The following is an 11,908-nucleotide window of genomic DNA, read 5'->3' as shown; positions in this document are numbered from 1 at the left end:
AAGATATAATATAAAACAATTATTTATGTCTTTTATAAATTTAACAAAATTTTGGCAACTTTTGAATTACTAAATCATGAAATACAATGAAATTTTTTTCAGAAATTATAGAATAAGAAATTTTTTAAATTTTAGAGTATTTAAAAATTGTATATATAGAAAATTCTAAGAAAAAATGTTGATTTTCTTAGTATTTTTGAAGAATATTTCAATTCGTATATTCTAACAAAATTTTTATTAAGAAAGATACAAAATGTTTGGATGTATATAAATTATGCCCTATACATGTTACATATAATATATATTGCAGTCTATCGGTATTGGAAGAAAAAGTTATGATAATAACGAAATCCCTCAACTTTTACGCAATAACTCTCGAAGCATTTGTCTTTTATTGCGCTGGAGAATATCTTAGTGCTAAGATCAGCATTAGACGCGATTAATCACTGAAGCTTGTTTGTCATTGCAGAGTAAATCCATCAGCGATGTTGCGTACGAGTGCCTGTGATTTAACTCTTAGCGATTGTCGGATCCTGATATTCTTTATGTTGAGATCACAGAAATGATTAACCATCACTGGGCAAAATAATTGACCTGATCCTTGGAAGATCGCACAACCGTTCCAGCAAATGAGAATGGATTGAAATGAATCAAAATGGATTCAGATTTTCAGAAATATTGATTCACAAATTAAAATAAATGCTTTTCAATCCTGAATGCATTTTTATTCATTTATAGGAATTGTATGGAGCATATCTCTATGTCTTTCAATCTAAAAATAATATTAGCTTTTTCTGTGCATTGTGAATACTGTTTAATTCAAAATTTTGAATAGGAAATGCAGTTTTTCAATTCAATTGCAGCATAATAGTAATTTTTTCAACAATTTTATATAGAAAAAGAAAAAAATGAACAATTCCAGATACTTACCTTGTTATTCTGATATTCAGATATGCACACTACACATACACCTACACACGTTGGACGTGACCTTTTATACCTATAAACTAGAAAGAAATAATAATGTTTTATATTTTCAGACTGTTATTTCTAAATGTAGTTATTTATATGTGTGTTATTCACATTTTGGTTTCAAGTACCTTGTGGTATTTGAAATGGCAATATATGGGTTTCAAATTTACATGCTCGCTCAAACCACATGATAAATACGAATCTCCACTATCCACCCACAAGCAGAGAGCAAGTAAAAAGTTTCTATATGAATGTATTGGCATGATTTCAAGTTATTTATTCATTTGTTGAAATGCTGTAAGATGACTGATCAGATGTCCTCGAACTTCTTTGTCTTCACACACAGAGTTCTCACGAAGTGTACGATGGTGGGAGATGACCGCTTGCTTCTTGCGTGCCTGAGATTTCTGCCTTATAACGAACTTTCTTCCTGATCGTTTTCTTGATTTACAGTTGAAACAGGGTACAGATGAAAGAGTTAGAATGTTAGTGGAGACCTTGTTCTTTTATATTGCTATCCTTTTGGAGGCATTTATCTTCTGTTTCCTTATGATTATCTAAGTAATAAGATGAGTATCTGAAATCATTAGTCAGTTTTTTCTTTTTTTGTATAAAATTGTTGAAAAAATTACTAGATTGTCAATAAAAAGATTGAACTTATACAAAAAGATTACTTGTTTGATAATGAAGCATAATATACGTGTCGAGGACGACATCATATTTCTTCATATGTATCTCATTCGCATTTTAGAGCAGATACGATCGGTGATGCCGTATATGAATCTGATTGATATACTCTCAAACCTCGGGATCGCCGCATTCCACTATTTGTTATAATGAGATCGCAAAGACATCTGACAATTACTGTGGGGAAATGTATGGATTTATCGTGGAAAGTATTCATAAACGTAAGATTTCATTGAAATTATGGACTTTTTATAGTTATATATTGCAATAATATAGACATCTATATTAAAAAAATTGAATAATTATTGAGACAGTATGTCATTATATTGATAATTAACTGTTTTTTCGGGTGAATTAAAAATTATAGCACTTATTACAGCAGTGGTATAATTTACAATTAGTTGTTAAAAAAAAAAATAAACTATCAGTGCCATAATGTGTCCATAAATTCAAAATTTTTAATACCTGGACAACAGTTGGAGAAATCATCGATATAATGGCCCACATCTGTATAATTTTATAACTGTATATTTTGCAATATACATTTAGTGTTAATATTATATCGTTTTTATTGTGGGAAGTGTTAAGAAATGTTTCATTTTTCATGTTTGATATCTTCGACATCTTTGATGTATCTTATAACGCATTATTTTCAAATAAAAATTAGACATTCATTTTCATCTAAATGTACATAAATATGTATATAATATAAAAAAAGTTAAATATTACTTTTAAACATGACAATATATTTAATAATAATTTAAGGATATGTTAACAGTATATCAGAAGTAGAAGAAATTTCGAGTATTTTACTTATTTTATGTTATATGCAATTGAAGATATGTAAATATAATTTATATTTTATTATTCGTTTTTTTATTTCAATTGTTTGCAATAATAATGATGATAATGTTTTGTTTTATTGATTAATCTGCATAGTAAATTAATTCATTGCGAATTATTTAATTTTTCAGAGGTTGAAATCCGATGACGTACATATCTGCTTTGTACGCAATATATTGACACTGAGGAAAATGTATATATTGTACTTTAGACTGTGTATACACACTGTGATAAGTCAAAGTATTTATTTTTATAAATTAATTGTTATAATTTAATATAATACACGTTGTTGATACAAAATATATATGTATTTTTATCATGTTATTTTAGTTAATCTTATAATATGCAAGAAAAATCTAATTTTATATTCTTATAAATTGGTGTTAATGATTTGATGAAATTATGAATTTTCCTGATATCCAGCAGATTATCACTTGAATGGATCATTGCAAAATAATTTGAATGAAAAGAATTTCCTATATTTTGAGGCTTATATTTTAAGATAAAAAAATACTTACTTTGAAGTTTTTTGATGAGAAATCGCACACTTTCTAATATTAAAACGTTATAGAAAATGAAAGAAATAATAATTTTGTGTTCCAGACAGTTAAATCACTTTAAAAAATCAAATATAAATTTTTTGCACTCTAATATATTTTGTTTTATTTAATAATATTTAATAACATTATTAAGAAAATAACCTTTCGCATGCACAGAAATACGACTGTATAATATATTGCTTGTTATATTTTCACTTAACTTTGTTTCGATATTCATTTCGTGTCTTTCAATACATTTAATACTTTTCTTGAAAGAGCTATTTTAGAACTGTGACTGTTCCCGTGGATGTAAGTAGAAATGGCTGTCTTTTGCATTTTCCAAGCAATTAATTTGTTCCATCGGCGACATTTTTTACGAAAGAGTAAGACTAACTATTATATATTGCGGTTGTGCATTGTAATTATAGCTAAAAAGCTACAATTTTAATCCCCGTTGTTTCATGTAAACTGCTATAACTCTGTTTTCAGTTGATTGCAATTGATCGGTGATTATCTTGCTACGATTACGTTTAGCCAGTGAACCGTGCGTGATCAACATGCCTCTCTAGAGTCGTTTTACTATTATTGGCATTGTGATCGTGACATTACGACGTGAACAATTTTGACAAGTATTTCAAGTTACATTTCAGATATCGCAGATGTCGAATTATTGGTCAAATTTTACGTAATAGTGAATATAAATTAAAATATCGGTATTATTATATTTTGTTATAAAATTGTAAGATGTCACGACGCGATAACATGATTACAAGCACTGTTGCTCTTTGGGTGCAAATCGGTCTTCGAAGTATTGGGTTTTGGCCTAATACGCCTTGCGCCTTGTTGTTTCGATGCCTTTGGATATTGACCATCGGTATAGTGCAGACTTTCCAATATTGGTGGATCATTATTCACTTAAGAACCGACGATATGTCGTACTTGATGGATGGTTTAAGTGTCACTATAGAATACAGCGTTATGTCTCTAAAACTGATTATTTTGTGGTTCAATAGTCGGTAAGAAAATATTTTCCATGCAGTCAAAAATCAAAGTCAAGCTTTTTCATTTTTAAAAGTCATGATTCTTATAGCACTATCTTTTCTCTCTTAAGAGAGAGAAAAAAAGAGAGTAGAGAAAAAAATTATGTCTTCCTCTATCCATTTTTCAATAAAATTTCCAATTAATTTAAAATCTATAGGAAAGAAGATATATTATATTTAAATCAGACTTGAATACGGCAGCCTTTATTAGTTAATTTAGACAATATCACCATCTAATTGTAATATTTATGTATTGGGTCGTCCGGAAAGTCCGTGCGGAAAATACGCACGAACTTTCCGGACGACCCAATATAATATATAGGTAAAGCTAAATTTATTATTACATTTTTTGTCATAATTTATATATCACTTCATTTATTATCAAATGTATATTGGAAGATTAGATCTATTTCCTTTCCAGAACATATTCTTTTCTATCTTATTGTATTCCTATTTACTGTTAACTGTTTATCCATACACCTGGATAGAATAAATTGCCGCAGTATATTTTACAACGTCTTAGCTGCAATGGCTGCAGATTGGAGGGAAGCCACCAGCAGCGAAATGCACATCATGATGAGCAAGGCAAATCTATCGCGGCGCTTTTCCAATGTTATCATCGGGCTTCATTCGGTAGCAGTGATGTGCTTCGGCATTGAGGTGCTCGCATCCCATACCAACGATGCCGATCATGGAATCGAGACGCCTGTTCGCGCATTCACACTAAAGCTACAGCTTCCGTTACGATGCAACGAGTCGCCGCTGTACGAGCTCGTTATGAGTCTGGAGTTCCTTCATCAATTGGCAGCTTCCACTACGACCGGCGTACTTAACAGTCTGCTCATCACATTAGTGAGTGCAATATATGATAGAAAAATTCTTTTTCGATATTTTTATACTTACATTTAGGCGATATTGTATGATCATGTCAGTTGTTGTATTTTTCACATAACGTTGTATTTATTTATTAACTAACTATATTATACTAACAGATTATATATTATATGTAGAGGAGAGTGGGAAATTGGAAGCATCAAAAAATAATTTAAATAAAGTCAGTGATTGTTTACTAATCACAAACGTGTTTAAAAAAAATGCTCTAAATTGTTCTAAAATGCTTTAAGTTGCAATAATTAATTTATATATAAACGACATAATTTTAAACAATAAGTAAAATCTTTGTCGTTCGAAATTACTTGTCGCTACGACAAGTAATTTCGGGGCAATGCCAAATTAAATTTTATTTTTGTTTAAAATTATTTTTACATTGTTAACATATAAATGTTAACTATTTTAGTTTAAAGTTAATATCCTTTTAAAAATTTATTTAGTTGAGTAACAATCGTCGACTCTGTTTAATTTTTTTCTTAAATATTTATAATTCTCTTATTCTCCTCTCTATCAAAAAACATCGAAAACGATATTTATCTTAAACGATGTGTGTATTTAATAGTTTCGTGTTGTATAGTTAGATTAATCTTAATTGACAGTATTATTATGAAAGAAAAGATTGGCTGCTGCAGCAAATTATGATAGTAAAATATGGCATAACATATTTTAATTGGCTGCAGCATCCAATCTTTTCTTTCATTATTACAATGCTGTCAATTAAGATTAATTTAACTATACGTAATTTATTTTTATTATATTTAGTAACTTACTATTGTGTATTACGTGGTTAGTAACTATTATGATAGTGTGGAACTGTTTTCTATTTATTTATATCACGGTTTTATAGAAATATATATATATATAATACGTTTTCAGATTCTTCATACGAGCGGTCAGATAGAAATTTTGTGTGATACATTAAGAAATATCTCTCCCAAAATGAACGATCAACAACTAACTTTCTGTATAAAAGAAGCGATTGGCAAGCATCAAAAGATTATCACTTTCTCAGACAAAATTGATAAAATCTTCTCTTATATAGCGCTAATTCAATTCATGTCGAGTACACTACTAACCTGCTGCGTAGGATTCACGGTCATAACAGTAAGTAATTCTTTGCCAAAAATAAAGAGTATAGAGAAATAATGTTCATTTTGCAATGATAATGAATTATATCACGATTTGATGTTGCAGTCTATCAACACGCAAGATTCGGACACGGTCGATGGCACGGCACTAATGAAAGCTGTAGTGTTTTATATAGCTGCTGCCGTGGAGGCGTTTACTTTTTGCTTTTGCGGAGAATACCTCACTGCCAAGGTCGGAACAATCGAGATTTTTCAGCTTGATTCTCTGTATAGAGAAGTTAATTTATACGATTCGGTTATACATCGTGCGATGATTTCAAATAATTATAATTGCGTCTTTTTTATGGAGGATATATAAGTATTTAAAGAAGAAGTTAAACCTTCTTTTTCCTTTTCTTTTCAATGCAAAAAGAAAAATCGATAGATATTTTCTTTTCAATGTAAATATGTTGCAATGACCTCATAATAATTATATGAATTTGTATAATATATATTGTGTCATGTGCAAGTTTTATTAAACAAATATCTTGCTTTTAACGTATTAATTTTTTGTTAGTAAAATAATTATTATTACTTATATATTATTTAAATGATAATTATTTAAATTAATGTTAATGATACAATAATTTGCTTTAATTATCTATTTTTAGCAAGAATATATTGTTATAATTTAAGTATATGATGATTTCTTTATCAAACTATACTTTAATCATTTATCTCACTGACAACACAACTTTTTGCAACACTTTTCTTTAGAGCAAAATGATCGGCGATGCAGCGTACAAATCAGTTTGGTATGATTTTACACCCAAGGAGAGTAAGCTTGTTCTGCTTATAATATTGAGGTCACAAAGAAGACTTACCATTACTGCTGGAAATATGATGGACTTGTCGTTAGAGGGATTCACGAGTGTAAGATTTTAACATTGAATTTTTTGTTAATAAAGTCCTCATCTTGATGGATCAACTGATAGCTATGTCATTCCGTACAATCGCGATGTATTTTAATTATTAAGGGATTTTATAATATAATTTTTAGTTGATTGTGAAATATGTCTTTTTTAATAGAAATATTTGACTTACATTTTAACAGTTTGTTTATTTATAAATTTATTTCGATCGACTTTCTGTTGTATTATTAAATATTATTATTGTTATATTATTATTATATTATTATTATTTGGTATAATTTTTTTAGATTTTAAAGGCCTCTGTTTCGTATGTGTCAGTATTGCACGCAATGTATTGAAGTTCGAAGGCAAGCCATTTAGTGTCTAGATGGCCATTATATGTTGTTAAAGATATTAGGAGTTTTTCTCAACGGTTCTTTCTTGACAGTTTCTGTGATACATGTGAAATTGTATGATAATAATTATGTAAATTAAATGTAGCATAATGTAGTAATTTACCTTCCACAATTTGTAATAAAATATTTTAGATTTTCATGGTCAAATTACTCGCATTACTCGCATATATTCAAACCTCTATATTTTTTTTTGAATTTTATATTTTAATATAAAAATAATTGAACATTTTGTGCATTAACATAAATTCTTTTTGCTATATATATTTTTAAAAATAAAAGTAATTTTTTTATATAATGAAAACCGTCTATATGACCGTATCGTCCAACTTACTTTTCATATTCTTGCTTATCTTTACTTTATTGTTCGTTTTAGTATATTGAATTTTTTCTCAGCGAACACTGATCAATTTTCAGTAAGCTTCATGCATTTTTAAAGTAAATGACTCAGTAAGTTAGCGACTCTATCGTCGGAAAACTCAATGTTTTTAAACTAAACAGAAAAAAATTTGAGATAGATTGCTTTTTCTACATGTTACATTTTCCTCTCAAGTCTATAATCTAATAAATTGGCGAGCATTTAGTTTCAATTTAATTTCATTTCTGTGAAGTATGAGTAATTACGATTGATCGATGGTAATGATGCAGTTCACATTATTATGTTTTATTTCTCTCTTTCTATCGTTTTTACTTTTTGCTCTATCCGATGTTATTATGTCTAAGAGATTTACACGGCTTGGAAGTAGACTTTCTCAGAAGAAACATGGAGTTACGCAAAGATACGATAGGACGCGCAAGCACTATCAGTGAATCGGTCGAAGTGGGTTTACGTTTTATCGGAATGTGGCCACATTGTGTATACGCGAATATCAACTGGTGGACTTATATCGTGTCGGTGGCAATAATGCAATACTTTCAGTATGCATATATTTTCGCACACTTCGACCTCAGCGATCTCTCGGTTTTTGTAGATGGCCTAAGCATCACATTCGGCTACAGTTTGTCGTTCCTTAAACTGATCAATCTGTGGTTCAATCGTCGGTAAGATTAACTTAATAGTCTCTGCAGACAAGGCGAGTGATCGACCATGCCTTCATTTCGTTTTAATTCCATTTCTATCTTTCGTGAATGATATGGGATGTAAAAAATCCGTAGAAAGTTGTTCGCCATTCTGGATACAATGGATAAAGATTGGAGCGACGCAATCCATTCGGATGTGTCCACAATGATCAGATACGCCAACTGGTCGCGTCAATGTTCCAACGTAATGATCACTACAAATGCATTAGCTGTGTTCTTTTATGTAATCGGAGGTTTAATTCTCCGGTCAATGATTCAAAATAACGATGATTCAACTCGGGAGCTGCCCATCAAAATGGAATTTCCTTTTAAGATTGACAATTTTCCGATTTTTGAGCTAATATTGATACTTCAATTCTTTCATGATTTATCTGTAGCTTGTATCATCGCTATGCTGAACGCTTTGCTCGTTACGCTGGTAAGACTTCATTGTATTTCATGACTTAATTGGTTCGAAAGTTATCAAAATTTTATTAAATTTATAAAAGACATAAATAATTATTTTTATATTACCATTTTGCATTTAATTATACGCGCGCGTGTGTGTGTGTGTGTACGTACAGGCTTTTTCTCTTTGTGTTAGCTAATTCTTTATTTGAAAACTCAATTGGAATTAGAAATTAATTGTAGTAGTTTCTGGGATATTTGTGAGAGACTATTTATTATTATATTCTATAATTTTTTATACTAGATTTTTTTTTTTTTGTCTTTTTAGTGGCATTGGAATCTTGTGTTTCAACAAATACTATAGTTTTTTTATTTTTAAATACAATTTTGTGTGTATAATTTTTCAGATTTTTTGCGGAGATATAGCCATACTGCTGTAAAGTGTCTATAAAACTGAAGATGTTTTTTAGGTACTACACGTAAGTGGTCAAATTGATATTATGCTGCAAGGATTCATGGAAATTTCCTCTAAGCATACATCAAGATCTTCTCTGGCTGCTATTAAAGATTTAGTTAATAGACATCAGAGAATCATCGATTTGTCAGACGATATTGAAGATCTTTTCTCAAACATCGCATTGTTGCAATTTATCTGGAATACTTTGGTCATCTGTTGTATAGGCTTTGTGATTGTAATAGTAAGTTTTAATTTTATACATTTTTTGTGCTATAATATTGTTTTCATCTTATTCTCTCTCTCTCTCTCTCTCTCTCTCTCTCTCTCTCTGTCTTTATTTTTTTACAAATTACTTTTAAATTTTAAATATTATTTTTAATTTTGATAAAAATTTATTCTAATTTTTTATATAATTTTTCAGAATTTTTATATAAAAATTTCGGAATTTTTTATGAATAATTTTGGAATATTTTAGAAAAATTTTTAGATTTTTTTTAGAAAAATTGAAACACTTTTCAGAAATGCCAAGAAAGTCTACATCTTTTCTAGAATTTTTCATATAATATATGAATTCTGTAATATTCAAAAATTTAGAAGATTTTTCATCCTATAATTTTTGATGAATCTTTATAAAATTTGAAAAGTTTGCGAGATTTTTTCAGAAATTATAGAATGTCAATTCTTAAAAGTTTTGAAATATTTTGAAAATTATATATATGGAAAATTCTAAGAGAAGATGTAGACTTTCTTAGTATTTTTGAAGAATATTTAAATTTGTATAAAAATTCTAAAAAAAATTTTTTTCAAGAAAGATGCAAAATGCTTGAATGTTTATAAATTGTCTTATATATAAGTATTATGCATATTGCAGTCTATCGGTACGGAAGCAGGCGCTACGACGATAACGAAATCCCTCATCTTTTATGTTGCGATAACTCTCGAGGCATTTGTTTTTTGCTACGCTGGAGAATATCTTAGTGCCAAGGTCAGCGTAAGGGAGCATAATGGTAGCGTCGTAGAAATTCTTGAAACTTCGCGTTAACTTCTGAAAGAAATTTATTATTAGACGCGATTAATCATGGAAGTCTTTTTGTCTTTGCAGAGTAAATCCATCAGTGATGCTGCGTACGAGTGTCTGTGGTACGATCTAACTCCCAGCGAGTGTCGAATCTTGATGTTCCTTATGTTGAGATCACAGAAACGGTTAACCATCACTGCGGGCAAGATAACTGATCTGTCCTTGGAAGGTTTTACAACCGTGAGTTAACTTGAACTATGCGGAAACTTTTGCCGTTCGAACTAAAACAAAAATTTTAATGTGTTTAATTGCCAGATTATGAAGTCCTCTGCGTCGTATATATCCGTATTGAGTGCACTATATTAAAAAAGAATGAAGAATTGCATTTGGACACTGGTGAGTCTTTTAATATCATAGAATATTAAATTAAATTTATCTCAATGGCAATAACAAACTGACATTTTCTGAAGGAAAGGACGCCATTTGATTTCTATGCAATGCGACAAGAATAGTTTTAGCCAAACGTTCAATTCTCCGTTGAGCGGAGTGTTTGTATATACATATTATATATATATATATATATTAGTACAATAAACTTTGGCAAAAAGTATTTTGTATTTAACCATATACTCTGCAGAGGTCTAATTTTTGAATAATATGATTTTATTTACATATAAAAAAAAGAAGTGATGCTACCACTCACTTATAAAACGCTACTATGCTATTACAAAATTGAGAATAATCTAGCTTTCATGCGCATATTCAATATCAAATTCTTCACTTTCCTTTTTCATATTATCTTTATTTTCTGCCTATAGATATTAACGTTTTTTTTTTTTCGTAATAGCGTACTTTTTTGTCGGATGTAGAGTCGCTAATTGCAGAAATGATTATATCTTCGCATTTACAAGGTTTTATCTCTTCGGTAATTATAAAGAAATATTACATGAGCTATTTCAGCGGGAAAAGTGGACGCGTTTTGTTTTTCATTCGGTGTACTTATAAGCTTTCAAGAAATAATGGGATTTGAATAGTCGGCGTATAATTACGATTGATCGAGGGAGGACTGCGCTTTATCGTCTTTTTCCATGATTATTCGGAGAGCGACGCTTTCATTGTGCATTTTACTGGTCTAAGTTTACATTCCTTACGTGCATTGACATCTCGATAGCCTTCAGTTCGTAACGTGCAGTAATTGTTGCGGAACGATGAAGCGCACAAGTACCATCAGTCGCCCAGTCGAAATTGGTCTCCGTTTCATCGGTATGTGGCCGGATTCGGCCCACGCGACTCTTTATTGGTTATTTTATATGGCGACGATGGTGACAGTTCAATATTATCAGTATACATATGTTTTTACACATTTTGATTTGAGTGATATTTCGCTCCTCATGGACTGTCTTGGTCTTACTCTGGCGTACACTCTCGCCTTTCTCAAGCTCTTTGTCTTATGGTGGAATCGTCGGTAAGACGTATTTTATTGTAGATGTAATTAAAAACGAATAAGAGCAATTTTGACAATAGACTATGTCTCTGTTATTAATGAATAATTTCGACAAAATGAAAATCAAATTTATCATTAGTACCACGGCTGGTATTTATC

At 30.0% G+C, this 11,908-nt stretch overlaps 2 protein-coding genes across 2 annotated transcripts in view; both read left to right on the top strand.

Annotated features, from left to right (window-relative positions):
* LOC108752420 overlaps window positions 1-7,392 on the top strand; it is a 23,699-nt gene extending 16,307 nt beyond the window's left edge. The window contains exons 16-20 of the mRNA XM_018493220.1: window positions 3,786-4,057; window positions 4,585-4,933; window positions 6,167-6,292; window positions 6,817-6,972; window positions 7,259-7,392. Coding sequence (XP_018348722.1) covers window positions 3,786-4,057; window positions 4,585-4,933; window positions 6,167-6,292; window positions 6,817-6,972; window positions 7,259-7,309 — 954 coding nt within the window. The 3' untranslated portion in view covers window positions 7,310-7,392. The remainder of the gene's footprint in view (window positions 1-3,785; window positions 4,058-4,584; window positions 4,934-6,166; window positions 6,293-6,816; window positions 6,973-7,258) is intronic.
* Window positions 7,393-8,126: 734 nt separating this feature from the next.
* Window positions 8,127-11,908, top strand: part of LOC108752421 — a 14,915-nt gene continuing 11,133 nt past the window's right edge. Inside the window, exons 1-5 of the mRNA XM_018493221.1 lie at window positions 8,127-8,404; window positions 8,519-8,861; window positions 9,301-9,528; window positions 10,159-10,272; window positions 10,390-10,545. Coding sequence (XP_018348723.1) covers window positions 8,127-8,404; window positions 8,519-8,861; window positions 9,301-9,528; window positions 10,159-10,272; window positions 10,390-10,545 — 1,119 coding nt within the window. The remainder of the gene's footprint in view (window positions 8,405-8,518; window positions 8,862-9,300; window positions 9,529-10,158; window positions 10,273-10,389; window positions 10,546-11,908) is intronic.

This window comes from Trachymyrmex septentrionalis, unplaced genomic scaffold, assembly GCF_001594115.1.
Source record: "Trachymyrmex septentrionalis isolate Tsep2-gDNA-1 unplaced genomic scaffold, Tsep1.0 scaffold60, whole genome shotgun sequence".
NCBI classification, from domain to species: domain Eukaryota; kingdom Metazoa; phylum Arthropoda; class Insecta; order Hymenoptera; family Formicidae; genus Trachymyrmex; species Trachymyrmex septentrionalis.
The sequence above is the reverse complement of the archived record's forward strand: the minus strand, read 5'-3'. Positions and strand labels throughout refer to the sequence as shown.